Source organism: Alternaria hordeiaustralica (assembly GCF_023758085.1).
Source record: "Alternaria hordeiaustralica strain BMP 2776 chromosome Unknown scaffold_2, whole genome shotgun sequence".
NCBI classification, from domain to species: domain Eukaryota; kingdom Fungi; phylum Ascomycota; class Dothideomycetes; order Pleosporales; family Pleosporaceae; genus Alternaria; species Alternaria hordeiaustralica.
In genome coordinates, this window is record NW_026056774.1 from 1319630 (window position 1) to 1346851 (window position 27222).

General features: G+C 52.3%; 11 protein-coding genes and 1 non-coding gene across 12 annotated transcripts; 5 read left to right on the forward strand and 7 right to left on the reverse strand.

Annotated features, from left to right (window-relative positions):
- Positions 1-297: 297 nt before the first annotated feature.
- J4E84_001899 (uncharacterized protein) lies at positions 298-1116 on the forward strand (the record flags this gene model as incomplete). The annotated part of the gene is made up of 1 exon (XM_049384529.1): positions 298-1116. The coding sequence occupies one exon, from the start codon at positions 298-300 to the stop codon at positions 1114-1116; it is 819 nt and encodes a 272-aa protein (XP_049247885.1).
- A 632-nt stretch (positions 1117-1748) lies between these two features.
- J4E84_001900 (uncharacterized protein) lies at positions 1749-3237 on the forward strand (the record flags this gene model as incomplete). Its single annotated transcript, XM_049384530.1, has 3 exons — positions 1749-1801; positions 1847-2994; positions 3161-3237. 3 exons carry the CDS (start codon positions 1749-1751, stop codon positions 3235-3237), a joined length of 1278 nt encoding a protein of 425 aa, XP_049247886.1.
- Positions 3238-5458: 2221 nt separating this feature from the next.
- Positions 5459-7286, reverse strand: J4E84_001901 (uncharacterized protein; the record flags this gene model as incomplete). Its single annotated transcript, XM_049384531.1, has 4 exons — positions 5459-5889; positions 5943-6137; positions 6247-6842; positions 6943-7286. The coding sequence occupies 4 exons, from the start codon at positions 7284-7286 to the stop codon at positions 5459-5461; spliced, it is 1566 nt and encodes a 521-aa protein (XP_049247887.1).
- A 3978-nt stretch (positions 7287-11264) lies between these two features.
- On the forward strand, positions 11265-12964 carry J4E84_001902 (uncharacterized protein; the record flags this gene model as incomplete). The annotated part of the gene is made up of 4 exons (XM_049384532.1): positions 11265-11372; positions 11426-11925; positions 11982-12392; positions 12439-12964. The coding sequence occupies 4 exons, from the start codon at positions 11265-11267 to the stop codon at positions 12962-12964; spliced, it is 1545 nt and encodes a 514-aa protein (XP_049247888.1).
- Positions 12965-13078: 114 nt separating this feature from the next.
- On the reverse strand, positions 13079-14395 carry J4E84_001903 (uncharacterized protein; the record flags this gene model as incomplete). The annotated part of the gene is made up of 1 exon (XM_049384533.1): positions 13079-14395. The coding sequence occupies one exon, from the start codon at positions 14393-14395 to the stop codon at positions 13079-13081; it is 1317 nt and encodes a 438-aa protein (XP_049247889.1).
- A 307-nt stretch (positions 14396-14702) lies between these two features.
- Positions 14703-15920, reverse strand: J4E84_001904 (uncharacterized protein; the record flags this gene model as incomplete). The annotated part of the gene is made up of 2 exons (XM_049384534.1): positions 14703-15257; positions 15306-15920. 2 exons carry the CDS (start codon positions 15918-15920, stop codon positions 14703-14705), a joined length of 1170 nt encoding a protein of 389 aa, XP_049247890.1.
- Positions 15921-16401: 481 nt separating this feature from the next.
- J4E84_001905 (uncharacterized protein) lies at positions 16402-16822 on the reverse strand (the record flags this gene model as incomplete). Its single annotated transcript, XM_049384535.1, has 2 exons — positions 16402-16663; positions 16728-16822. The coding sequence occupies 2 exons, from the start codon at positions 16820-16822 to the stop codon at positions 16402-16404; spliced, it is 357 nt and encodes a 118-aa protein (XP_049247891.1).
- A 666-nt stretch (positions 16823-17488) lies between these two features.
- Positions 17489-19304, reverse strand: J4E84_001906 (uncharacterized protein; the record flags this gene model as incomplete). Its single annotated transcript, XM_049384536.1, has 3 exons — positions 17489-19024; positions 19075-19212; positions 19272-19304. The coding sequence occupies 3 exons, from the start codon at positions 19302-19304 to the stop codon at positions 17489-17491; spliced, it is 1707 nt and encodes a 568-aa protein (XP_049247892.1).
- A 524-nt stretch (positions 19305-19828) lies between these two features.
- Positions 19829-20653, forward strand: VMA4 (V-ATPase V1 sector subunit E; the record flags this gene model as incomplete). The annotated part of the gene is made up of 3 exons (XM_049384537.1): positions 19829-19861; positions 19946-20454; positions 20503-20653. 3 exons carry the CDS (start codon positions 19829-19831, stop codon positions 20651-20653), a joined length of 693 nt encoding a protein of 230 aa, XP_049247893.1.
- Positions 20654-21084: 431 nt separating this feature from the next.
- On the reverse strand, positions 21085-22898 carry J4E84_001908 (uncharacterized protein; the record flags this gene model as incomplete). The annotated part of the gene is made up of 2 exons (XM_049384538.1): positions 21085-22826; positions 22895-22898. The coding sequence occupies 2 exons, from the start codon at positions 22896-22898 to the stop codon at positions 21085-21087; spliced, it is 1746 nt and encodes a 581-aa protein (XP_049247894.1).
- Positions 22899-24610: 1712 nt separating this feature from the next.
- Positions 24611-24708, forward strand: J4E84_001909. Its single transcript has one exon. It is a non-coding gene; the product is annotated as a tRNA-Val (tRNA).
- Positions 24709-25248: 540 nt separating this feature from the next.
- On the reverse strand, positions 25249-26841 carry J4E84_001910 (uncharacterized protein; the record flags this gene model as incomplete). Its single annotated transcript, XM_049384539.1, has 1 exon — positions 25249-26841. One exon carries the CDS (start codon positions 26839-26841, stop codon positions 25249-25251), a length of 1593 nt encoding a protein of 530 aa, XP_049247895.1.
- Between the last annotated feature and the right edge of the window lie 381 nt (positions 26842-27222).

Consider the following 27222-nt stretch of genomic DNA (forward strand, 5'->3'; position numbering starts at 1 on the left):
GGATGTCAGAGTTGTGGTTGAAGGTCGATAAGGGCAGAAGTTCGCTGGTAGAGAGCAGGCGATTTCGAGTGATGGGTGCGAAGCTTGTCTAAGCGAGCGCTATGACCAGCTGTTGCGGTTCCGCCAAGGCCCGGTCCCCAATCTTCAAGACTCAGTCGCCTGATCCCTCACCAAACCACTCTCGCCCACCAACAAGCAACTTTCACCCTAACCAGAGTTAAAACTCCCAAATCGCATTCGCAAGCGATCGCGATATTCACCACGCACGCGCAAAATACACAACACCGCGTCGCAACCATGGACGCCGCCACCCAGTCCCCCATCACCGTCATCGTCAACAGCATTCGCGGGCAGAACATCGCCTTTGCGACGCAAAAGGATGCGCCTCTTACCTCCATCTACGATACACTCTACGAGCGCGCACCGTGGATCCAGAACTCATCCTACATCCTGACCACCAACTCGCGCCGCTCCGTACGTCATGACGCTGCGCCCGTGTCGTCGCTCCTGTCCTCGCCTGCAGACACTTTTCTATCCCTACGCCTGACCGTACCGCTATGTGGTGGAAAGGGTGGTTTCGGATCTATCCTGCGCGCCCAGGGTGGTCGCATGTCCTCGCGCAAGAAGAAGCAGGGCGACGTGAATGGATCATCCCGAAATCTGGACGGCCGACGCCTGCGCACAGTCACTGAAGCCAAGGTGCTTGCCGAGTACCTCGCGATCAAGCCCGAGATGGAGCAGCGCGAAAAGGAGGAGCGACGGAAGAAGTGGGAGGACATCGTGGCCAGCACCGAGCGCAAGCAAGAAGAGCTACAAAACAGCAGAGGAACAGCACGTCTTGATGGGAAGTGGGTTGAGGACAAAGAGGAAGCAGAGAACAAGACGAGAGAAGCTATCGAGAAGATGCTGATGGCACAGCGAGACAGCTCAGAGGAAGAGGACGAGAATGATGCTCAACCGTCCGCTTCTTCTTCAAAACATGTGCAGCAACGGACCATGTTCGGGTGGGACGACGAAGATGATGAGTTCATGAGCGATAGCGAGGAAGAGGACGAGGTCTCCGAGGAGGACGTCAAGCCAGTGATCGAAGGAAAGGGGAAAGGCAAGGCCGTCTGAGATCCGTCGCACAGCCAGGAAAGTCGCGGACGCAATTTAATTTGAGCAGCATACAAAGGCGTTAAGGACAGGCTACACTATAGATACCCCATACCAATACACACATTATTAGCACATGGGGCGCACCCATTTCGCCCCGTGAGTTCAGCATCTTTCTGGAACAAACTGCCAAAGCAATAAACTGCCATTCTTCAACTAATGTCCATTCCATCCGCCTTATCATCGCGTGTTCGCATGCTTCCATTAGCCGACGGATAACCTGCATATCAGAAAGCGGGATAGTCCCGCACTACTGTTATCGGACATCCGACCCGCCCCTTCCTTACGACTGGGCGCCTGTCATGTCATGTTATCCTTTGAGATGCCGACTTCCATGACCCGTGCCGCCATGACTTCCATCTCTTCCCTTCCTCACTTCCTACAACATAATGGCTCTGCTGGCTAACAAGTTCCCGACTGCACTCCGCATTGCAAGCAGACGCTACCCCGCACCGAGAGTTGTACCTACTCCCAGAGCAGGAATAGCATGCAAGCATGTCAGATGCTTCTCGAATTCGCCACAATGGCGGATCAGAACGAAGGAGATGAATGATGATTCGATGAGAGATCTGAAAGTCAACCAGGAGAGGTTGATGAAGGACATCCACGACACATGCCAATGGGGTATAGGCGAGCCATGGGGCGAGTAAGTGGTCCAAGTTATGGATATCCATGTGTCTGACGATAGTAGAGAGCCAACGGAGACGGGTATGAAGCGATTGGCGCTGTCTGATGCCGACAAGACTGCACGTGACTGGTTTGCAGAAACAACAAGGGCACTCGGCTGTGAGGTTACCGTTGACGCCATGGGAAATCAATTCGCTGTGCGACCGGGACTACGGAACGACAAACCACCTACATTTGCAGGAAGTCACTTGGATACGCAGCCTACTGGTGGACGATATGACGGCATTCTGGGTGTTACTGCTGGCGTGGAGATGCTCAGAGTGCTCGCTGACAACTGGACGGAGACCGAGTACCCTGTCGGCGTAGTTAACTGGACTAACGAGGAGGGTGCGCGCTTCCCCATGTCAATGGTTTCCAGCGGAGTTTGGGCGGGCTCTATTCCTCTTGAAACGGCGCATAACCTTCGCGAAGTTCATCCTGGAACTGCAACCATGAAGTCTGAGCTCGAGCGCATTGGCTACCTGGGGGGTACACCAGCGAGCTACGAGGCCATGCCAATGGCGGCGCACTTCGAACTTCATATCGAACAGGGCCCACTTCTGGAGATGGCAAACAAGAAAATCGGAGTTGTCACTGGAGTGCAAGCTTACAAATGGATGACTATTAAAGTAAAGGGGCGAGACACGCATACCGGAACTACCGATCTCAAATCACGAGCTGACGCGCTGCTGACAGCGAGCAAGATGATCCTTCATTCTCATCGTCTTGCAACCGCCAATGCCGCACTAGCATCCACGGGTATACTCAACCTGAAGCCTGGCTCAACAAACACGGTGCCAGGCGAGGTAACTTTCAGCCTCGACATCAGGGCACCGAAAGACGAGACAGTCGCGAAGATGAAGGAGCTAGTTCTCCGCGACTTCCCCAAGATCGCTGCAGGCGAAGATGTTGAAGGCTCAAACCACGGTTGCACAAGTGGTCTTCCACTCAGTGTTGAGATAGTCGAGGATTTCGACAGCCCAGCAACCAAGTTCCACGCAGACTGCATCACGTCTGTCAGCCAATCCGCACGCAGTATTCTCGGCCCTAACCAGTCTATGGAGATGACTTCTGGTGCTGGGCATGATAGCGTCTACGCGAGTAAGCGCTGCCCGACCAGCATGATCTTCGTGCCGTGCAGAGAAGGTGTGAGCCACAACCCAAGGGAGTTCTGTAAGGAAGAGGACTGTGCACTTGGTACCCAAGTTTTGCTACAGAGCGTGGTAAGGTTCGACAGAATGAGGGATGAGAGAAGGGTTTCATGGAAGCAAGAGCCATATACTCTATAGGGAGAGCCCGCTGGGCGACAGCTTAGCATGACCCGTGTAATCTTTGGTAGTTCACGAGCTCATTCATTGGAGCACTGGCAATCAAACAGTATCATCCCACATTCTCACGCTCGGCGGAACGATGTGAAATTTAACATTGACGGCGACCAGGAGCGGGCGACTTAGAGGAAGCTGGAGTGCAGTAGCGCCGCATGTGACTTAGCGCCACTGCCAGTTGGGCAACGCCCGAATGTCCGCCCTGTTGCCTCCTCCACATGCCCAGCTTTCTCGACATATACTCTTCTTGAGAGCTGAGAGCCAATAATGATACCATTCTAGGGGCTTGTGTGATACTCGAATCGCAAAAGCTGCTTTCCGATTGCACCGCGCCAGGGAAGTGCGTTTCACGGCGCGTTGCAGCTGCAATCCAGCCATGCTCATCCCTGAGGCAGACGTTCAGCCCGCCAAGCTCAACACACCCAGCATGTGCCTTCCAAATGGCCCTCGCGCTTCATTAGTTGTACCACGCTGCAATAGGATCTTGGAGTCAGCCTTGGGGAATTTGGCATCTGGGACCGGATCGCACGAACAGGGTGTCCTTCTCGCAAACAATTTGGGCATTACAGATCAGCGTACAACACCACTTGATTATCACTAATTCATACACAGTCCTCCGGAAGACAACTGTCGCGATAGGTCCGTTCGGACTGCGGCTGACATTGCTGCCTGCAGGTGCTTCAACAGGCTCGCATGAGCCACCCCACGCTTAACCCAAGGTCCTACAAGCCGTCGGCATCTATGCTACCCAAAGATACGAGTTATCGGTGGCGCTCGGCCAGACCGATGTGTTACACATGCATACTTGCGCAGGAAGGCTGGTACTTTGCTCTCTCAGCTCGTGGAACAAGGGTAGCCGAGGGTAGAAGCAGGTACAGCGCATGTGCACAAACCGCATTCCTCGCTGGCACTCACAACACCACACGAACTTGTTCCATACCGCTTTACCGTAGATGAAGATGCGACCAAGTCTCCGCTTCTATGTTTTGAATATCGCCGCGCTGGTCGCTGGAAAAGACATCCCCAATCCACAAGTACGGGCGACTGGAGTACAGGTAGCGATACCAGAGAGTCTTATCACGCCGGCTCCTGTTTTGCATGGCGATATATTCAAAAGATCCGTTGCGACATGCGGCTTCATTCGTGGCAACTCAGGTGCATCGATCTTTACCCCGGGGATGCGGCCAACATCTAACCTGCAACAGAATTACCCATCACATGTGCGGAAAACTATAACTGCATCACTACACAACAACTTGACCTCGGCTTCGCATGCTGCAATAACGTTGAGTGTCTCGATAATTGGGCTACATGCAGACCGTACGGTCAGACAGATTGTTTCGGCTATTCCCTCCCAGCCGACACCTGCTCGTCCATATATGGCTCAATTCTTCAATGGTATGCCCTCCAGAGTTTTCGTAATAGAATGAATGCTCATCTCAGTCTACAGTTCGCAGCAAGCACAACAGTGTTTCCGCTACGCTCGCACTTCTGCCCTTGGCGACAAGAATACATTCTACTCGTGGGCATGCGGATCAGCTTCAGACGACATTCTCGTGCTTGCGACTTCAACAGTTGAAGGAGAAGTTCTGACCACGGGATCCGGCACCACGGGTATCGATGATTTCCTGCGATCGATCACTAGCGGGCTCCAGCCCACCGCCGGTAGCAAAGATCCCACAGCCGGTGGTAGTGGAGGTAGTGGTGACAGCAGCAGTAATCCAATCAGTACCACTGCTATTGCTCTCATAACGGTGGCTGGTATTGCTGTACTTGTCATCGCTCTGCTACTTGGATATTTCTGCTGGTACCGGCCGCGCCACCAGAGAAACAATGACGTTGTTCAACACAACCAGCCCTCTCAGTTGGAATACGAGCCGACTGTTACTCAAGGACCTCGTACCGAAATTATACCATCATATGGCGGATCTCGGGATGAGATCATGGCTAAATGGAGCGGCCTGACGCCTCCCGGAGCACATCCGAATGTGCCGCCGTCTGAGGCTCCTAGTGATAGTGACTACTCTGGGCCCACTGCGAGTGAGATGCCACGGCCGATGTCGACAGTGCATGAATCGGGCAGCAACTTTGGCAACAGATTCTATGACCATTAGCTTGGAGTGGCTACACGAATACTCTATTGGCGACTTTGATGCTCCTCAGACTGAGCATGAAGGGCGTAGTTAGCGAGACATCATCAATGGACTTGTCGCGAGTTGCTTTGTATATTAACCTAATATCTAAATTCTATCTTGAGAAAACTGTCAACTAGTTCCAACGAACACAAGCAGCAAGCGACATCTGCCCTCATCTCACATCGAAGCTTCCCATGCCTTCCTGGTCGCATCTAGTTTCCGCACTTTATCGCTCTTGAACACTAATTTCCACTTGCTATCGTCAAACAACTGCAGAAGATCACATTCATCACCACCATTTCCGCCGCGCGATAGCCCGACCTCATTCACGAAGTTCCATTCGCGGCCACACCTAGCATCACACTTGCATGGCACCCACTTCGAGAACCGTTTCAGCATCTCGCGTCGATTAGGGTCTATGTTTGTCATCTTGGTGAGATCAAGACTAGATTCGACGTGGAGCATGTACAAAATCGCCATCACGAACGGCTTCCGATGTATACTGTTGCGCACATCGCGCTTGTCTCGGAGAAGGCGCGCCCAGGTTTCGAAGACGTGGTTAGATGATGGCTTTGCATCGGGGCCGAACTGCTCAAAGAAAGCGCTGACTGGAAAGTTGTTAGTGTTTCTAAGGGCTTGACTTTGGACTTGTGATACGTACAAGTGACTTTTCTGTCTTGAGGGTTGCATCTGTCGTATATCGTTTCGTACACGTAGTATGAGTCCAGCGTTAGATGTTGCCAGTATGATGGCGCATACTCTTTGATGTACTTGGGTCCTTTGTGCAGTGAATAGAACAGTTTCGTCACAGCGGGCTTGATGTGATTTGCAGATGGAGTCGGTGAGATGATTGGTTCTATTTCAGGATAGTAGTCAGCATTGATCTACATGCTGCGAGAAATAGCCAACATGAGAGACCATCTAAGTAAAGTCCATTTCTTCAGCACTAGCGAGAGTCAACGCACTTTTCTCGGTTCCTGCCACGCTCACCCAGCGCTCCACCATCTCCAAAGTCTGCGCGTCGTTGCCATACGTATCAGTCCGCGATGCGATAATGCCCTTTTTGCTCGCTTCGTCGATCGCCACTTCAGAGAGGTCGGGAGGATTGAACCGAAAGTATCCGTCCCTGCTTGCCAATTTCTTATGCGTGAGATGGAATTTGTTCGCTGTGTTCTGAGTCTCTGTTGCGATCGAAGCAATGCTCTTTGCAACCTCGGTGACTTTCTCGCCGAATCCGTGTAATGCTGGTTTGCCGGTACCAATCGATACTAGCACTCTGATCTGCTTGTCGAACTCTTCTTCGGATTTATCGAACAGCGACATCGCTTCGAGGTACAGTTCGTCGATGGGATTGTTGGAGCCGATACCTGCGTCAAGGAATCGTCTAGGTTCACCGGAATGTGTTATCTCCATTGGCGCAAAGAATGATGTTGCAGCGGATGTAGCACGAGCTACCTCCCAGATTTTGACTTCGTTGTAGAAGTTGGAATGCTCGCCTGCTTTCTCATAATCAGTGAAGCGTATCGGGACACGGCTTTCTTCTGTCATGGCAATCACAACACTTGCTAAGTCAGCGTATGGTCCCGAGACGAAGAACTTTGGGACATTACGTTTTACAAGCTGAAGTTTTCGACCCTCTGAACCTATCATCCGATGTCCACCCAGCGTTGGACATCACCTGCTTGATCGCTTTCTCCATGTGCTTCGTTTTGTACCGAGGCTGCACTTTACCATTTCGAATTTTGAAAGGCAGTTTTCTGTCTTTCGGATCGAAGACAACGTCCATCAGTCCGGTGTACGCCTCAATGCACTGATCGACAGACATCTCCAATCGACCGAGCATGATAGCAATCAAACCTCCTGTGCTTGTTCCGCAGATCATGTCAAAATAGACACATGGCTTTGGGCTGCCAACCAAGGATAGTATCTTCCTTAGCATATACAGTGATGCCAGACCACGTACGCCTCCTCCATCGAGACTGAGAAGTCGGAGATCTCCAGACATTGTCGCTATGTAGCTCGGTAGCATTCGTAAATCCTAGATGCAAAGCGCATACATCTGAAGGAAGGAAGAAACACGTGGAAAGACGAATGCAGAGCTCAACAGCCAGCGCGTAAAGACCTTAGACGCACGTGACATATCGCGTAACTCAGCTTTCGTCCCGAAATGGTTTTTCTTGGTGTGAGTCAATTCGCAGCTAGATCCGCAAAGCCGCTGTTCAGCTCGAGACCGGTCGCTGAACACTGCGTTGGGCCTGTACCCCCACGATGCGACGGCTTGCAATGCTAGGCTACGATTCGTTCGTACAATCTTACATCTTCGCGTGAATGAACAACTCTGAATGGCTAGCCATGCTGTCGGGCTACACAAGGCTAAGCGGATGATGCAGAAGACCAAATGCGAGGGGCAATATGTGGCTTTTCTTGGCAGCTGAACAATTAGAAATCGAATGACCTGAACACAATAATCTTTTGAGGCGCATTTCTCAGGGCATTGATTGCGAGTGGTTGAAAGCGCAAAAGGAAAACGAGGCAATGTCACACGGCGTTCTTTGGATGCGCAGTGGTTGACCCCTCAGGAAGCTTGGCCGACAGTCTTGTCCGTACCTTGTCACCCAACTCTTCAACCGACTCCACCAAGTCAATGTTGTACTTTTCACATACCAACTGTACGTTGCCTCTCTTCCAGAAACCCTCTGGACAGCAAACAATCGCCTTGCCTGTTCCGGCATACAGTCCTAGTTCCAGCAGCGTGATGGGCTGTAATGCCTTAGCCTCGCCTGCGAAATAGAAAACGATAACATCGGCTGTGCGCGCGTAGTCCATTTCCCATTCAACCTGCTCTTTGAAAGGCGGGAAAGATATGTCTTCGATCCAGCTGCTGTCCCAGTCATCTCGGCGTGGGTTCAGGATAGCAATGGGTAGATCGGAGAGCAAGGCTGTGAGGTGTGCCTGCCAGTCCTTGTTGGGATCGGACTGAATAGCTCCATAGAGAATCACAGATGGCCTATCGACTAACGTTCGGATGGGGGGTTTGTGAACGATGGCTTTGGTTGTGGAAGAAGACATGTCTGATAGAAGTTGTGATGGTGCGGAGGCTGGCGCGTGCTGGCGCTCCACAATAACCGCGACTTGCTATGACATAGTGATTATGTAATCTGTTGTCCTGAAAATCAGGCGACCCTCCAACGCCTAGTTGGTACCAGCCTTGCATCCGACATCCATCGTAAACCCAGCCATTGATTAAGTACATCGGATATCCATAAGAGCGTCGCAATGTCGTAAGAAAGCAGTCATATCGAGAAACGCACTTCTAGTGTCAAGCGTGGGGCGAAGCTCACAGGGCCCGGGGTGCCAGGTGCCCGTCTGGCCAGACCTGACGTGTGTACGGATTCGCAGGGTCGCCTCCGTTACCCCCTTCATATGTGACCTGGACGGTCCGCTCGTACAGGATAGCTTCCTCGCTATCGTTGTCTCCTTTATAAGAGACGTGCCCGGTCGGCGCCTTGGCCTCTCGCCCACCCGAGGCTTTAGGAGCCACGCTAGCAAGAGGAATCTCATCGTCGCCGTCTCCTTGCGCGCCGTCTACAGTGCGCATCAACGTATCGTACTTGCGCTTGGCGTTTCCATCACTTCCCCAGGTGCGCAACCCGCGATTGCGACCTGAGGAATCTTTGTTTTCAGATCCGCGACTCTCGCCGACTAATCGCGGGGCCGCGTGTTTTAAGAAACGTCGCAGGGTCGGCAAGCAGCAGCATATGACGAACAAGTTCGATTCGACGACGCTGTATTGTGGTTAGTTTCCTGAAACCACATCAGATCAACGGAGGCCTTACATCCACAAGCACCCCACGGCTATGATCCAGGTTTGGTCCATGTCTGTCAAAGCTGGGATCAACACAATAAGGCGAATTATTGAAGTGACCATTGTGCTATATGGAGTCAGCATTGGTTCGTAGCGCGACTTTCCTTCTCGGTGGACACTCACATTGATCCAACACAGAACATGATTGTCAGTCCAATCTTCTGTTTCATCGCCATTTGCAATCCCCAGACGGTCGGAATGGGGATGGCCATCAGCATCACATCCGTCACGATACCGATCACAGCCGTAGCAATATAGATTGCCCCTCTGTTGACGCATGTTGCCGTAGCGAGCAGTAGAGGATCCCAGCTGGCTGCAATTGGCTTGCAAGCGAATATCAAACTGAAGAATATCGCTGTATACGAACCAGCGCAGACGAAAAGGGTGATCCAAACAGCCCATTGGAAGGCGACGGACGGGGAGAGACGACTGTAAAAGATGCAGAGTGCGACCTTCGTCAGGGCTGTGCAAGGAGCATACACGACTGGTGCTGCTAGAATGAGCTGTCAAGTCGTCGAATCAGCACATACGCAACAAAAGTAGGTGAGGGAAAGAGTTGTCAGCTTACTCGCGAATAAAAGCCGTATTTCTCGATCGAGATTTCCCAGGCGTGTACACCGATACTACCGGTCGAGAATCCAGTTATCAAGAGACCTTGAGTGCCCACTGAACAAGCCCAACCAAGGAGGAGTAATGCTGGACCTCTGTCAGAAGAGTTCCTCTGCCACTGTTATTGGATATCATACCATCGTCAATCTGGAACTGCTTCATAAGCCGAATCTTGGTGTAGAGCCGCTGCCCAAGAAACGCAAGTGCCAAGATGTTCTCGACGATGAAGACCACATACGTCTCCGTCACCAGCCTCCGCTGTGGGTTCGCGAAGTCGACCTCGTAGCCATCGGGTGGAGGGATGATGGTTGTGACGCCGTTAACTGTCGCCATGACGTGGCAACCGTTGGACAAAGAACGGATAGTTGATTAATGAACAACGGTCTCGGGAGCGGCAACTAAAGAATACCCCAACGAGGGAGAGCATGTACGCCTAGGACTCTTGAAACCTTCTTCTCCAACTAGCAGGCGGAGGTGCTTCACACATAAGGTTGTGGAGGCTAGACGGCCAAGTTTGCGCTAAATTTCCAGTCCAGGGGCGGAACACATGGGGAGTGGATGTGAACGACATTCATGTCGATCGCATCGAAGTACTCGCCTGGACGTGAAGGCCCGTCTCGGTAAACTTGACCCCTTCGCCAGACCGTTGACCCCGATATGGACATGGAGGCACAATAACTACCGAGAAGGGGTCCGGGGTCTTGCTCAGATAGATATGACACCTTCATGTGATCGGGACGACCATGGCCAATGCACATTTGGCTGCTGGTTTACTGATTTCAGACCACTTCAAACTGTATATCAGGCCTCCATACTCCAGTCCACAAGACGATTCAGTGCTCATCTGGTTCATGCCCCAGTCTCCACTGAACAGATCGGATCATACGATAACCGATATGCTATGAGAGTCATGGTGAACACCTCTCAGATCCGCATTTCTGAAGCATGATAATTGGCCGCAATGCGAGCGAAGAGTCGATGCTGACGCGTGCGAAAAGGTTGAGATCTGATCCTACAGATCGAAAACGTCGAAGCCCCGACGGATAAGGCCGATACTAGCTATTCCCGTAGCTTGTGGGTCTTGTGTTCGGACCGCCCGCGGCATTGGTGCAGAGTGTGATAGGTTCCATTTTACCGTCCCGTGTTCAAGGATAATATTTGCCTATCATATCGATGAAAATATCTGGAGCCCTCGCCTCTTTTCTCAGGGACCAGAGGAGCACACCCCTCCTTAAGGCTAATGCGCACACCACGTGTTAGAACGGCAGCTGGATATGTACCCTTCTGCTATACATGTTAAGATCCGCATAAGAGCCGCCTACCTAGGCAGGAGGAGGACATTTCAGGTTTAAATGCCAAGTTGGAGCGATATCTCTTTCGGGTGCTGTTAGCCGCTGCTGGCATGGTAACTCTGCCTGCAGCGATGGCGGCAATAAAACCCCAACCGACCCGGCATATCGGTCCAACAACATCTTTTTCGAGTGTGCTAAGTTTTAAAGTTGAGACAGCATGAAGCTCCTTGCACCGGCTATTGTTGCATCTCTGGGATTGCACGCCGAAGCTGCCCAGTTCGGTGCCCACAAGAACGAGGTTCTTGGCAGTAAGAATGACAGTTGCGTGCGTGACGGGTACTCCCTAGTCAAACTTTGACCATTGCTGACCGGATTTAGTGTTCATCGCTGGAGGTTGCCGGACTGAAAAACATCTTTTACGAGAATGATGAACAGTACAAAAACCGAACAGCATCTTACTGGTCGGTGAGTGCTCAGTTGCAGCCTAACTGCATTGTCCAACCAGTATCTACCGAAGAGGTTTCGACTGCTGTCAAGACCCTGGGTGCGCAAAGCAACTGCAAGTTTGCGGTGCGGAGTGGTGGTCATTCGACCTGGGCCGGGTCCAACAACATTAATGATGGCGTGACACTCGACCTCGGTCTTATGAACACAACTATCTATGATGAGGCAGCAAACCTCGCACGATTCCAGCCTGGCACCCGATGGGGTGGTGTTTACGGCGCACTTGAACCTTATGGGGTTACTGTCGCGGGTGGACGAGCAAGCAGTGTTGGTGTTGCCGGTTTCTTGACCGGAGGAGGAAACTCTTTCTACACTGCGCGAAGGGGTTTTGCTTGTGATCAGGTACAGAACTTCGAGGTTGTCCTTGCGGATGGGTCAGTACTCCGTTGCATCATCGCACAATACATGGGTTGTCGCTAATACCAAGCAGCGAGGTTGTCAACGCGAACGCTACGTCCAACAGCGACCTCTTCACAGCCCTCAAGGGTGGCTCTTTCAACTTCGGTATCGTCACCCGCTATGACGTGCAAACATTCGCTGCCGGAGACCTTTGGGGTGGTGTCAGGGTTCACGACAAGAACCACACACAACAACACGTCGAAGCTTACACAGCATGGGTCGACAATGTCGAGAACTACCCTGACGGCTCAAGCATTGTCTTCTGGAGCTACCTACCCGCCATGAAGGACATCGTCATCATTGCCGCATACGAGGATGTTGCCGGAAACGTAGCTCCCACAGGCTTCGACAAGTTCATGGCTATCCCTGCTCTATCCGATACCACAAGGAAGGCAAGCCACAAGAACCTTACTGACGAGCTTGAGCAACCTACAGGATACCGGTATGTCATCCTGAACGCAAAAAAATGATCAAACTGACAGATCTAGTGACATCTGGTTCACCATGACTTTCAAGAACGATGCCACCGTATTCAAGTACATTGTCGACGCCCACACCAAGTTCGTCGAAGCATGGAAGGCGATCAGTACCGACGGCGACTTCATCACCCAGTGCATGTTCCAAGCTATCCCGACCACCTTTGCCGAGCACAGCAAGGAACGCGGTGGTAACGTCATGGGTCTTGATCTCGTAAAGGACAACGCAGTCATGCTTCTTTTCGACATTGCTGTCAAAGGAGAAGAGACCGAAGTCATTGCGAGAGAGGCGCTCAGGGCCGTCACCGAAGAGATGCAAAGATTCGCTGCCAGCAAAGACGCTCTGGTAGACTGGCAGTACCTAAACTACGCCGACGCTTACCAGGACCCACTTGGTAGCTACGGCTCCGCAAACGTCGCTAAGATCCGAGCTGCGGCTAAGAAGTACGACCCCAAGGGTATGTTCCAGACTCAGGCACCCGGTGGATTCAAAATCTCAAAGGTCAAGAATTCGACTTTTACCAAGCAAGAGTTGTAAGTCTTGATAGCGCATCCGCTGATTACAGCGAGCAATACGAGGCAGAGGAGGAGGCTTTTTCATGTTTATTAGCAAGCCACGACTTGAAGGATCTTCAGTTTTATCTATTCTGCCTCAGAGATCACCATACCCATTACCTTCATAGCTAGGCGCATCCAAAAGCTCCAGAGCCTCGGCTCTCAGCTCTCTATTCTGTTGTTTCCCCTCAACCTCGTCTCTCGACTTCGCCGCCTTCTCAAAGCGCTCTTCCGCCTTTTCCGTATGCCGCGCGACACGAATATACCTCGCAACTAACGGAACACACCACTCGACAAGCTGCTTTGCCGTAGTTCTTTTCTCCTCGTCTCGTTCCCACAAGCTTTTATACCAGGTGTTGAGTGTTCTAGTATATGGCCAATGCTTCCAAGCCCTGTACTCGGGAAAACCGTTCGCCCAGATGGACATGGGGACGTCGTGGTGATTTACTAGTTCCTCTTGTGTAGCGTCGAGCGGGCGGTAAACGGTGGGTCTGAGAACACGCCACTTTAATTGTTTCCAAGCGCCGTCGTCACTCAGGATAGGCGCGAGTTTGTGTGCCTTTAACTGACTTTCGAGGAAAGCCTGCCGCGATTGGACAGGATTTATTCTCAAAGCGAGCGTTTGTAAGGTCGCACCCAGAGCCCAGATATCAACGGACGGCCGGTGCTTCTCTTGTTCGGTCAATGGCGGTGCGTACTCGGGTGTACCGAGACAGTCTTTTTTGGGCTTCTCGCCTTCAAGTAGAGGATATCGTGTCATACGAGCGAAGTCGGTCAATCTGAATACCGGCTCATCGGGGATACCATCTTTTGGATTCCAGCCTTTGGGGAATTCGACTAGAATGTTGTCTGGTTTGACGTCGTTATGGACGTAGCCAAACTCGTCGTTCATGTTGTGCAAGTGATCCAGAGCGAGGGCCATGTCGCGAAGACACTTCCAGATGGTGACTTCCGATGTTCGTATGACATGCTTTGATTGCTGGAGTTGCTGATCTTTATATGCAGCCATGTATGAACGAAGATCTCCTAGCTCGCAGAATGGAAGGAAGATTGCTGGGGCCGCGGGATGATGGTTATGCGACCATGCTAGCATTCCGGCGATGTGCTCATGCTGACCGAGGATAGTAAGATTCTCGACTTCTGCTTTGATGAACTTAGCTGCTTCAGCTACTAAGTAAGGAGTGTTGTACGCGATTGGTGTCTTTACTGCAATAAGCGCTTTGGAATGTTTGTGTTGGTATGCGTAGACTGTGCCATCACTCCCTTCCCCTAAAAAGCGTGTTTGGTTGAATAGCCTTTTGAACTTTGCGTAGTCTTCTAAATCACCCGTATTGAAGGATGAATTCATGCTCGCCTTTGTTCGCTCCCCGCTAAGATCCAGGAAGATTCGGCTCCTGCGCTTGAGTGAGTCCATTTGACAAGGGTGGGGTATATAAGATTAAAGTGACAGCACTGTGTAAAGCTACGGCTTGAAAACACAGATGTGGCTATTATATACTCACAAGGTGCCTCGTAGGAAGGCGCCCTAGCATCCTGAACTTTGGTTGGCGTTGACTGGTAGTGCTATGACACACAGCGAAACAAGCCACTCACAGCTTGCGCAATAAAAAGAGTACCATGAAAAGGGATCGCGGCGAACAAGCTGAATTACAGGCATACTGTTGATGAATTTCGCAAGTATTGTAACGACGGTAGTGACAACAGTAGAATCGTCAGGCTCCTCACATCTCTCGACCAATCTTGACAGCGATCTTGCCCACAGCACTCTGCTTTGCCATCATCTCAAATGCCTCAACCGTCTGGTCAAAAGGATATTCGTGCGCCACCACTGGCTTGATGCCGTGCGCTTCAACGAACTGCGCTAGTTCGACAACTGCGTTACGCGGGAAGGCGCAACATCCTTTTACTGCGTTTTCGTTGTCAGCATACTTGGCATTTGATCCAGGAGAGATAGTCAAAGACTTACCAGTCTTCGCAGTAAACAAGATACTTGGGACAAAAGCCGCGTCGATAGGCGCATTCGGTGTCAAAACACCTGGCATGCTGATCAAACCGCCAACGCGGGTGCTGCTGATAGATTTCATCAACGTGCCTGCACCGCCTGTCTCGATAACGTGATCGACGCCCTTACCGCCAGTAATCTGAGAGACTTCTTCGTCCCAATTCGGCGTGGTGACATAGTTGATGAGGTGCGTCGCGCCGAGACTTCTCGCAATCTCGAGCTTGCTGTCCGAAGAGGAAGTAGCGATGACGATTGCGCCGAGGGCCGAAGCAATCTACGTCCTGTCAGTATACATCCACTTGCAACACACATGACGACTTACCTGAATCGCAAAACAGCTGACGCCACCCGTACCCAAGGTAAGCACCCACTTCCCTTCCAATCTCCTATCGGTCCAGCCCCCGATCCAATCTCCAACACTCCCATCCAGCCTTCCATCAAGCTGCCCACGAATCGCAGACCAAGCCGTCGCCCCCGCCGTCGTCAGAGAGGCCGCCTCGACTGCCGTCAAGTTCTTTGGCTGCTCCACAATCCACTCATCAGGCAGCACAAGATACTCCTGCAACGTGCCATCTTGGCTCGTGCCGCCTAGGATCGTGGCAAAGTCCAGATTGCGGAAGTCTCCCGACAGCCACCCGTTCTGGTTGAACATGACCGCTAGTCCCTTCTTGCCGGCCCAGGCAGAGTCTGCGCCAGTCGAGTGGATGATGCCGGCTCCGTCAGAGCCGGGCACGAGATCGGGTTTGTGGTCTCCTGGGTATTGGGGGGAGCGGGTGGAGATGAGGACGTCGCGGTAATTGAGGGAGGCTGCTGTCATCTTGAGGAGGACTTGTTTGGGCCCTGGAGTTGGGATAGTCTTTTTCTGTTTCGTTAGGTCGGACAGCTTGGTGGCTGTCGCCGGAACGGTCCATGCTGCGTAGGTGGTTGGGGTAGACATTGTAGAAGTGCTTTTCTTCCAGTAGTAACTTGGTGAAGATGATGAGGTTCTGGTGTTTATCGCGAGCTGTAGCGGCATACTTATACCATATTTTGATACTTTCACCAATACCGAGATGCAGTCAGCATGCAGCGACACCGATGATGCTTAGCGAGCATTCACCTAAGGCGTCCATTTCTGGCCTATTCTGCGACAACTTCCAACTCGGGGTTTTACAAATGCGTCTCCAGAAGTTGAGGCTCATGGCTGGTACTTTTCGACGTGAACTTGTTGATTGGATGCAATGCGCCGACATTGGTAAGCAAGGCGAGCAACGCGATTTCGCAATACATACCACCGGTTACACAAGGATATCCTCGAACGCGAGAAAATGCAATAATCAGAGATTCGGTAAGCAAGGCAAGGAGCTGCATCAATCAGTGTTCATGAGACGCAAGCCTCATTTCCAACACTCTTATTCTCATCTCCATCCCCTACCCATCTACGCACCATCCTTCTTCCTCTGCCCGACGAAAAAGCCCAATCCAAAATCATCCGTCTTAAACGTAATTTTGCTCCCCTTGGGAAAAAAAAACACATCCCCCTTCTCAGCCTTCACTTCCTTGCCTGTCTCATCGCTGATGTAGAAATGGCCGTCCACTATGATCTTGATCTCATCGTACGTATACGTGTATACGAGTGGTGTTCCCTTTTCTAGACGGTAGAAACCGCCGCTGATGGGCTTCTCTGGGTCTGTGGACTCACTGATGAGGGAGGGAGGGTTAGTTTGGGTAGTGGGTTGCTGGGATTTGTGGAGGCTGGACGTACGACGATACGACGTCACCGAGGTAGGCGTTCTCGTTGGCGATTAGAGGGGGTTTGAAGGTTGTTTGCGCTTTTTCGAAGTATTGCATTGCTGGCATTGTGGCGGTTGGTATGATTGGATTGTTCGGGTTATCTAGGGATGTTATAGACGCCGCTGGGAGTGGAAGGCGCACGAGCACGACCGGCCTTATGTACTACGACCTTATCTACCATCGCCCAATCTTCAGCACTTACGACATCGGCATCATCAGCTTCTCAAGATACACTGTTCAAGGGGCTTTCCCTGCTTCCGTCATCCAGTCAGCCGCCATATAGGCGTAGAGCAGCGCATATCTGGGACTTTGATACTGCATATGGCGCTTGGCATGCGTCAATTACATAGCCGATTTGGCGGGAGCTTTGCTAAGCTTTCCGATCTTATCCACTGCCATCTATTAGTGTGCGCTGCAGGTCATGAGCAAGACGACCCCGAAACGTTGGAGGTAGATGCGGATAGTGGGGTGGCATAAGGTGGGGCAATGAGATGTAATCTGCGATTGGCTATGAGCTTATCGTCAGGAAAGGATTACTCCATCTGGATGTCGTGCATATGTGGGTTAGTGTAGTAACGTGGGTTCCGACTATGACTCGAGGAGACTTTCGCAAAGCGGAGATGCTTGTTGCTTGAAAGGGGCGATGGCGCTGCGTAGTAATCCTTAGAACTGCGTCTTGAATTCTGATAATACATTCTGGGTATATTCAAATTAATGGATGCGGTAGTGATATCATGCAGGTCGTTCTTCTTCATGTTCTTCGTCCTCTTTCCACTTCTTGCGCCACCACTTCATCTTGAACCAGTCGCCCAAATTGTCTTGGCTTTTGCTCCCTTGGCCGTACCCCCAGGTCTGTCGTCTCCGGGATGTTTCGTCCATGTCTGTATCAGAGATATCGCCATCCTCTGGATCGGGATGATCAAGAAGTGATGTAGAGCTGTCCACGGGCTTCTTTCCTTGCGACACGCTCCTGCCTCGGCTACCGAATCCTTCGAACCAGGACCGCCGACGCATCTGATTGAGCCACGCCGACTGCGCAGCATTCCTTCGTGGAGGCAAAGTCCCAGATCTTGGTCGTCGTTCTAGATCCACGGATCGCCGGGCAGGAGAAGGCAAAGTCTCTCGGTCGTTGAGCTCATCCCATATCTCATTTGTCTCCTCCGAGATAGTCATCCGCCGTCTCCTCGGCAATCTACGGGATTGTATAGGACTTTTCAAGTCACCGGCGTCTACCGATGCTCGCTTCTTCGGATTGGCGAGTGTTACCGCGGGACCTGTGGGAGCGCCGGCCAGCAGAGGTGTCCTTTCGTCGACCGCTTTCCGTTTGGCTTGCTCCGAGGCATAGCCATGCACGCCTGGGGCTTCTTCATCGATGTCCAGAGGTGAGTCGGATTCGTCGTGGCTGTGGCCATGCGCAAGGCCGATACCGGGTTCCAGCACATTGTGAGGCATCGGAACCCTGCCGGTGTGCTTGCTTGCTACTGGTGACATGGGCTCTTCCTCGTTGTCTTCAAGTCGCCAGCTCAGGCAGACAACTCCCGCGAGCAGAATAACAGTTCCAAGCGCGATCAATCCAGCGTGCAGACTCGACAGGCGATCGTTTTGGTCGAAGTAAATGAGGCCGTCTATAATCGCGATGATGTTGTACACGCAGAAGACCAAGGGGTAGAGCACGCTCGTGCTAACCAACTTCAGTCCGCGATGCATGTAGTAGAGTTGGGTCAGGGCGAAGACGACCAGTCCGACTAGGATCATCCAGGACTGCCAGCGGTCAAACTGATTATGACGGTCGATGAGAGTCCGGACGAGGAGTTCGACGGCGCTCTTTGCGATCAAGAGTGAATGCGCGGAGAGGATGCCACTGACGCAACCGAAGAGGATACCGCGTACGAGGCGTTGTCGAGGAGTGGTCCGCGGATGCATGCGGTGTAATAACCAAGTGGCAATAACCAGCATGACAACCACTATGCCCGTCATGACCATCCATACAATGAAGGTGTTTCGTCCCAATAGCGCCAACAGTTGATCCAGGTTATGCGACGGTTCCGCAATGGCACCGAACAAGGCGATGAGCAATGCGCCTATCGCAACGAGCATCGTGCCGACGAAGGAGTATCGCGTAAAGGGTTCGCTGAGGATGATGGAGGCGCATATCGAGTTGAAGACGAGGCCGGATGCCTGGAGGGTAGAGAGGACGGGAAGGGGGAGGGTGGTGATTTGGATGGTACTGCCGACGATGTTTGCCACGACGAACATGAGCATGCCCAGCTGTATGTGTGTTAGTGAATCGTCTCCGAATGCGCGAGGGGTGTTCGTGCCTGCCATCTCCGCCGCTTGTATGGGGGTCGCCTCTCATCGTCGTCGTCCTTCTCTTCCTCCAAGAGATGGGACTTCCGCTGCAGCGTCAGGCCAACGCTCTGTATGCTGGTAGAGGCAAGGCCGACCATTACTCCAAGCTGCATGTCCTTCCGTTAGCGGTCTATTCCCGCGTTGGTATGGCGGCCTGGGTACTCACAGCAACGCTCGCGCCCGGCGAGAGTTCCACCATGGTTCGTGTCGGCTGTCGTCGCTGCACTGCGCGTATCGCTACCTAGTCGTCGGGCGCATGCTGTGCGTATGGGGTATGAAGGGCGGGGATGTGTGGTCTTGGTAGTAGACAGCGCAGACGTGGGAGTCGCGAAACGTCACGCTGAGTCGGTGAAGTGCACGAGACGGTTGGGGAAGACTAGCCGACGCCGTGCAGGTTGCAGGGATCAGCCGACTGATGATGTAGTTGGATTCAGGAGGAGAGCCCTGGAGAGCTCGGGAGCAGCAACGAGGCGACGCGACGAGGTTGAACAAGAGATATATCCATTACATCCATAGGGTGACACGTTTAATATTACCATCGCGTACCTGCGACGTCGTGCCATGGGTCCTCTGCAGACGTACCTGGGTAACCGCGGGCAGCGTCTGGGTGTCTGGGGGCCCAAGCTTGAACTTCAACCTCCAAGCTCCGTCACTGCTATACCTCGACGCCAGCACCCATAACCCGACCCCGTAGCCCAGAGGACCCCACACAATACCGCCATCATGTCGCAAGTCCACGCCCTCTCCGACGACCAGGTACAACTCCCCACCCGCTCCAGCCCGCGGCAAGCTCCCCGCCCACTACGTCAACACGATAGCTAACACGCACCACCATGGCAGGTCGCCGGCGAGCTCAAGAAGATGACGGCCTTTATCCGCCAGGAAGCCATGGAGAAGGCCAACGAAATCCGCCTCAAGGCCGACGAGGAGTTTGCCATCGAGAAGTCCAAGCTCGTGCGCCAGGAACAGGCCTCGATCGACTCGTCGTACGAGAAGAAGTTCAAGCAGGCCAGCATGTCGCAGCAAATCACCCGCTCCACCGTCTCCAACAAGAGCCGATTACGCATCCTCTCCGCCCGCCAGGAGCTGCTCAACCGCCTGTTTGAGAACGCCGAGAAGAAGCTGGGCGATGTTTCAAAGGACAAGAAGAAGTACCAGAGCGTTATGAAGGACCTCATTGTCGAGGGCGCCTATGCGCTCAACGAAGACAAGCTGCAGGTCAAGGTCCGGAAGGCCGACTACGACCTTACCAAGAAGGCTATCGAGGAGGCGCAGACCGAGTACAAGAAGAACATTGGCAAGGACGTCTCCATCACTATTGATGAGAGCGACCCGCTGCCAGAGGGATCGTACGTCTCGTGATACCATGAAGATCGGACATTACTAACTCCAGACAGCGCTGGCGGTGCCATGATCGTTGGTACAAACGGCCGAATCGACATTAACAACACCTTCCAAGAACGATTGAAGCTACTCGAGTCCCAGGCCCTGCCATCCATCAGGGTCACGCTCTTCGGTGAGAACGAGAACAGGAAGTTCCACGACTAAGAGGTCAGTCTGGAAGTGGAGTAAGAGAGTTGGCTGGTGTGCCCGGCCGCAGTCACGGGTCAGCACAGACGAAGGTCCGCGTCAGCAGTGTCGGACCGAGGTTTTGATGAGTAGACTGTACATGCACGAGATCTTGTAGACCTCTCGGAACATTTAGCGAGTTTTATTCCATGCACATTATCGGAAGTAATGTTTGACTGTGATATCATTGAGCAACTGTTCTCGACTCCTAACTACAGAACCTCGTATGTACTGCGAAGGAGGGTATAAATAACAAAATGTGCGTACAAAGACGCTGTGTATCTTCGCATCAAGTAGTGGATATCATCAACACTCATTACTCCCGTAATAATCAAACGCCAGTGCTAAGTCATAGCATGCAAATGCTCGTATATACAACAAAGGAAATCATTACTGTGCATCGAATGCACTCATACGCGTTCGTAAACGCGATCCCACATGGGACTTCTCGTCCTCTTCTGCCCACCACCCATGACGTTCCTCAAAGGCCACTCAGTCTTGCTGCTCTTCTTGAGAGACGAACTGGGATCTGGGTATCGATCGAAGCTTCTGTGTCCACCATAAAGCTCATCGTCCTGGTCGGTATACCCGTTGTTTGAGTACTCAGGGCCGTAGTCTTCAAGGTATGCGTATCCGCCTGCAAAAGGATTTGAGGACGGTTGCTGGTGGGTGATGGGAGAGATGGGTCCGGAATCGTCGGATTGGTATCCATGGCCGGAGTTACTGGATAAGCTGGAGACAGCAAGGCCAGAGGAACTGCTTCCGCTGTAGTCGGCGCTGTTGTATGCGAGAGAAGGGCGGAGGAGACCTCGTGACGCTTCGGCTGCTGGGCTACTGATGGGACTGGTGGGAACGGGTTTGCGTTTTATGCTCGCCACGGCGGGGACGGGAAGCGTGTCTAGAGCGGACATACTGGGTCTCCGCGGGCCTGTCTTTGGTGGTGAGTTGTTGCGACCTAGCACCGGAGAGTCTCCGTTCAATTCTTCGTCGGGTTCGGTCACTTCGGCCACTGAGTGCAGGCTCTTATAGCTTGTTCGTCGGCCGCGCGCACGATTCGACGAGTGGCTGTGGTAGAGTGCGGGCGCTAGGATAGGCGTGTGATTATCTTGCATCGCCATTGGTGTTGACTCTGATGGCATTGAATTACCGTCGTTGGGATGGGGAATGCCTGCAGTCGCAATGTTGTTTGCCTGAGACGGTGTAGGTGCTGCAGCCGGTGGGATCTGATGGCCATGGTAGGCTGTAGACATGGGAGCCGGATCATAGCCATCATCCTCCCAGTTCATGTCCTCAACGAAACGGCTCGTCTGGTGTGATGCGGGATTCAAAGGCCGCCTGTGTTCGAAATTTTCACCGCCCAGTCCTCGGTCCTGAAACGAGAAACGGGGAATGAAGCCCGGGGATGACGGAGGTTGGCTGCCTTCGATGGATCTCCTTCTCTTTCGGCGCAAAATAAAGCAGCATGCGAGTAGTAATGCGGCAAGTGCGAGTACCGCCAGTGGCACACCCACACCAAGTCCGATCTTTTCGCGTCTTGTCAAACCAGCGTCGCTAGAAGCGGGTGCCACAGGATCTGTCGTTGGGTTCAAAGTTGCAGATGAACTTGCAGCGGAGGATGCAGATGTTGAGATGGTAGTTTCCGAAGATGATGATAATGATGACGATGATGATGACGACGATGATGATGACGACGATGATGATGACGACGATGATGATGAAGTCGCGGGTGTGGTCGAAAGTTCGGAAGAAGATCCAGAGGAAGATACCACGCTGGTGATTTCGCTCGAGGCACTGCTCGAAAATGCCGCAGGCGTGGAAATCGTGCTCAAACTTTCGGATGCTGATATCGCAGAGGATGGCACTGCGCTAGTCGATAGTGACTCAAATATCGATGAGTCCACATTTGAAGCAGTCTCTGAGGGAAATGCCGTTGGTGATGCGGTGACGTCGGTGGGCAATGCTTCGCTTGCAGGTGGTGCTGCCGTCGCTGGTCCGAACTCTTGTATGAAGTAGGATTGTATGTCGTATGGCAGCTCTTCGAACCATTGCGGTCGGTTGTCGTCTAGGAACTCCTCCCATAGTATGCTCGAGACAGCGGGTATGTTTGTCGCAGCGATCTGTCTTAGCGAAAGTGGTAGTGCAGTAATGAGCACTTGCAAGATCTCGATACTATTATCAATGTCAGCGCAGTCAAAATTGATGTATTTCAAGGACCCTTACGCATCAGGATCTTGCCTATGTTGTAGTGATCGAACATCTGGTCTTGGTGCAGGTGTGATGACAGGCACCGCAGCGCCGTGCACCAAACCCACCACATTCCCCAAGACCAGCCAATTCCATCCTCTTAGCGAATGCATGTATGCGTGAACGAGCGAGTGTGGTAAAGAAAGCAGTAATAATAAATGGCAAGTAGCGGAGAGTCAATGTTCGCAATGATGCGTCAGCGCTTCATGTCTGGCAACAATAGTACGAACAGTCAGGAAACCAGTGCCCAGCGGCAGCGGTGGCCATACTTTTTGACTGTTCACACCCATGTACATTGTCGCATGCCGTCGACGTCCATAATTCGTTGAAGCAAGCAAAGTCGTCGCAGTGTGGCGATTGATCAAGAGATCGTCCACACAGCCCACCGGTCTCGTTACTGCACTTGGTAGGATCTCATGCAGATCAGGGTCCTGACAGCCGGTTATGAGGTCGCGCACCCGCAGATTCGCCCCTCACTAGCCACACTTCGGATGACACTTTTGGTCGAATCGCATGTCGAGCTGCCGTTTATCCTGGCACGCATGTTTTTGGTGGAGCGATCCGAGTGGGTCAACGGCTGAGTGTGGCTGGTGCGTTGCAGGAGGGTTCGCTTCGCTGCCGAACTGGAGAACGCTGTGCCGGCGAAGCGATGCCGCGTATACGTTTGATGCGATCTTTGCAGGGAAAGATTTGCATACAGAGACAACGTGACGTTCGATAGACATTCTTTTTATTTTTGGATCAGTTGGCGGAGGACGAGTGCCGACCAATGACTGTTGGGTGCTCGGGCTGTTTGGGTGACTCCTTCCATCTCGCGTCGGCTGCGCGCAAACGCTCAATGAGGAAATCACCGTTCACCGTCACCATAGTCGCGTCTTCTGTCTACGTCTACTGAAAAATCTTAACACAACCTCACACCCACTCCTCCATGACCAGCTTTGTATATACCACCACCACCATTAACACGTTTGCGCAACGCGACCCAGCCATGGCATGCAATCAACCTGCGCCATACCACCGACGAATGCGACATGCGCGTTCCTGCGCGAGTACCTCGAGAGCATACGCGTAGAATTCGCACCTACAAGCGATCGCCTGGACAAGACATGAAATTGCTGAACCCCTGGCTCAGTCAAGATGGCAGTTAGAGCAATCATGTTCAGTGGCAGCCCTAATCCTCAAGGCTAGCCTTTGTACCTTCAACTGACTCAGATACTCCAGGACCTCGCCGCTAAGCACCATGCACACCCATGGCGATACTTGTCACAACGCGACTTGTAACCCAGACTTATCAACGTACACACATCGCGATAGAAGCTATTGTCTCGTCCAGTACCAATACACGCATTCGTCATTGTTCAAGCATGCTGGCTACACCTACGCTCAAGTAAAAAAAGAACTTGCATCTCAGGAGCGGAACGACGTTCAACTTGCACGTTCAGAACACTTCAGATCTAGAACCAGTCACTACAAAGACAACGCGGACGATTGCCGAACGAGAGACCAAGGCTGTCACGCTAGCAGCCAAAGGCCTTGTGTGATGCGTGGATTGGTTACCGAAATGAATTGGCGCCCGACATTTTCCCACTTTCCAACCCCACCTTCCAGGCCTTCTTTCGAGCTCCGCGACAGCGACGACGACGCAATTCTGGCGATATATTGCCCGCTTCTTGACCTCATTTCATCAAGCAAGGCTCGTTGGTGTAGTTGGTTATCACGTCAGTCTAACAACGGCCGTCAAACGCCAGTTAGGACACTGAAGGTCCGGAGTTCAAACCTCCGATGAGTCATCATCGGCGTTCGCAAGAGCGCATCGAACTTTTTTGCCTTTCCTCCAGGCTGTTGGGGTATCTTTTTGCTTGGACAGCCCCCACATCACCATTTTGAGCCGGTTGAGCCTATAAATTGAGGAAGATGACGATGCCGATTTTTCTAGGCCCCCTTATCTCCTCTAGCCGACGGCCTTACACTCTGAGGTACCCTCGCTGGATTGTGGGCGCTCGTTGGCCCGTCTACCTCGGTATCGCATCGGAGGCGAGCCTGTAGCTTGTATGGAACATTTAGATGCGAGTGCGCCTTTGACTTAGACGCGGTCTGGTCATTGAGATTATCCTTTGGTATACGAGTATTCAGATTCTAGTTAGGCAACGCTACTTTGCAAGAACTGCATACGATTACGCATTTGCTGGCTACAAAATTGTGGAGGTTCGACGCCGCGGCGCTGTTCTGTTGGGTTCGAAATCTTAGGCTAACTCGCACAGCAAGCTCTACTTGGTCTATGAGGTCAGGTCGGGATGTTGACGATAGTTAAACATTCTATCTATATTAGACTACCTTCGCAGTATCTGTGCAACAGCTATATGCAGTCTATTCACATGGTCCTCTCCACCTGACTTGCTTCTCCAGGCCACGATACCATCTGGTCTTACTAGAACGGCTCCATTCCCTCCTACCTCTGAAAGCTGATCCCATTTCCCATCAATATCTTCTAGTTCCCTACCATCAATACCAACAACGTGGATTAGCTCGTCTCTGACCTGGTTCCAAGTAGTAGGGTCGGCCGTAAAGAGAACGAAACGGTCCAAGCACAAAAGATCGAGGGACGAAACAACATCATCTCCCTTCCTCAGCCACATGTGGGGAAAGTGATGCCCAGGAATGGTCGAAGGGTGGTATTCGGTGACCTTCAGCTTCCCAGTCTCGTCCACCTGGCCACCGTGAAAATTATCCCGCCCCTCATTGTCGATATCAGCGGTTGGATAGAACCAGCCTATTTCTGCCCCTGGGGCTTTGAACTCTGTATCGAGGGTCTCTTGCGCTCTCTGTACATCCGCATGCACTTGAGCATAGCCTGGATGGCTTTGGTCAAGCAGGACTTGAATGGCTCTCTTGTTCTCTTCGACTGAAGAGTCTTTGCTGATACCCAACGCCTTGTCCATGATCATGCTGTGACTCCGCATGTTGACGAGGCTCGATTGCGCTACTCTTTCCCCAATCGGGCGGCGTTCTTCATCGTATGTGTCCAGAAAGTCGCCATTCCCAAGTTTGCCCTGAAGCATCAAAGCTAGCTTCCAAACCAAGTTGTTAGCATCTTGAATACCCGTGTTGAGTCCGAGAGCACCCCATGGAGGTAGGCGATGCGCCGCATCACCAACGAGGAAAGTGCGGCCGTTTTTACTGCGATACTGCTCAGCTGAAATAGCGTTGACAGACCAGTGGCTCAGACTCATGACTTCAACTTCCAAGTCTGGAATGTTGATGCTCTTCTTCAATCGACTCATCATTGCGTCGTTGTCGAATCGGACGGGGTCGTCCGGGAGGATGCCGCAGGCAAAAATCCACTCTTCTGTGTCGGGGTTGTTGGGGTATGGGCCAAGGTGGTACATATAGCCAGTTCCAATACTTCCGCCCATGTCCGGGTTGATGAACCAAGTTATGAACGCTTCTGGTTCGGGATGTTTGAGGGATATTGGTGCTCGAATGTGTGCAGTCACCATGTCGACTATGTTCTTCTCCCCATGTAGTTCAATACCAAGTTTGTTTGTTACCATACGCCCGCCATCAGCTGCAATAACATACGAAGCCCGTATAGTCTCGCTGGGTCTAGATTTGTCACGGAATTCGATCCGTAACTCCACGTAGTCCTCCTTCTCCACGATGTCGGTAGCTTCGGCACCATACTGCACACCGCTCGGGTTCAACTGCTTGGCCTTTCGTGAAAGAATGGGCTCGAGCCGTATTTGTGGCAACGTGAGATAACGACTAGGACTTGCTGTCCTATACTCGTCGGCATACCTCCCACCACCCCATGCGTCGCGCGAGACTATCTTGGTACCAGTCGGTCCAAGAGAAGTGAACCACGCCGTCTTGGAACATGTGTTCGGAGGTGCTGCATTGGCGATAACCTCCTGCTCCACTCCCATCTGACGGAAGATCTCGCCAGTTCGTTGATTTAGGCCGCATGCCTTCGGGTGGATCGAAGTGCTAAGGTGACGCTCGAAAAGCACGTGTGGAATGTTGCGAAGGGATAACAGGATTGAAGAGGAAAGGCCTACAGGGCCTCCTCCTATGATGGCAACTGGATATTGCTGAGGACTTGCCATTTAGTCCCGGTAAGATTGATGGACAGCAACGAACGCTGGGACACAGGAACTTTACAGCGAGAATCCCCCCCGTCTTTGACGTTTCGGCTCCACATTCCCCTCCCGAGGTCTTTACCCTTCCAGGGTTGTTACCAACTTTACCAACTTGACGTGGTAAGCATGTGGTATCTCACACTACGTCACTCTCGGTTGAATATGGAA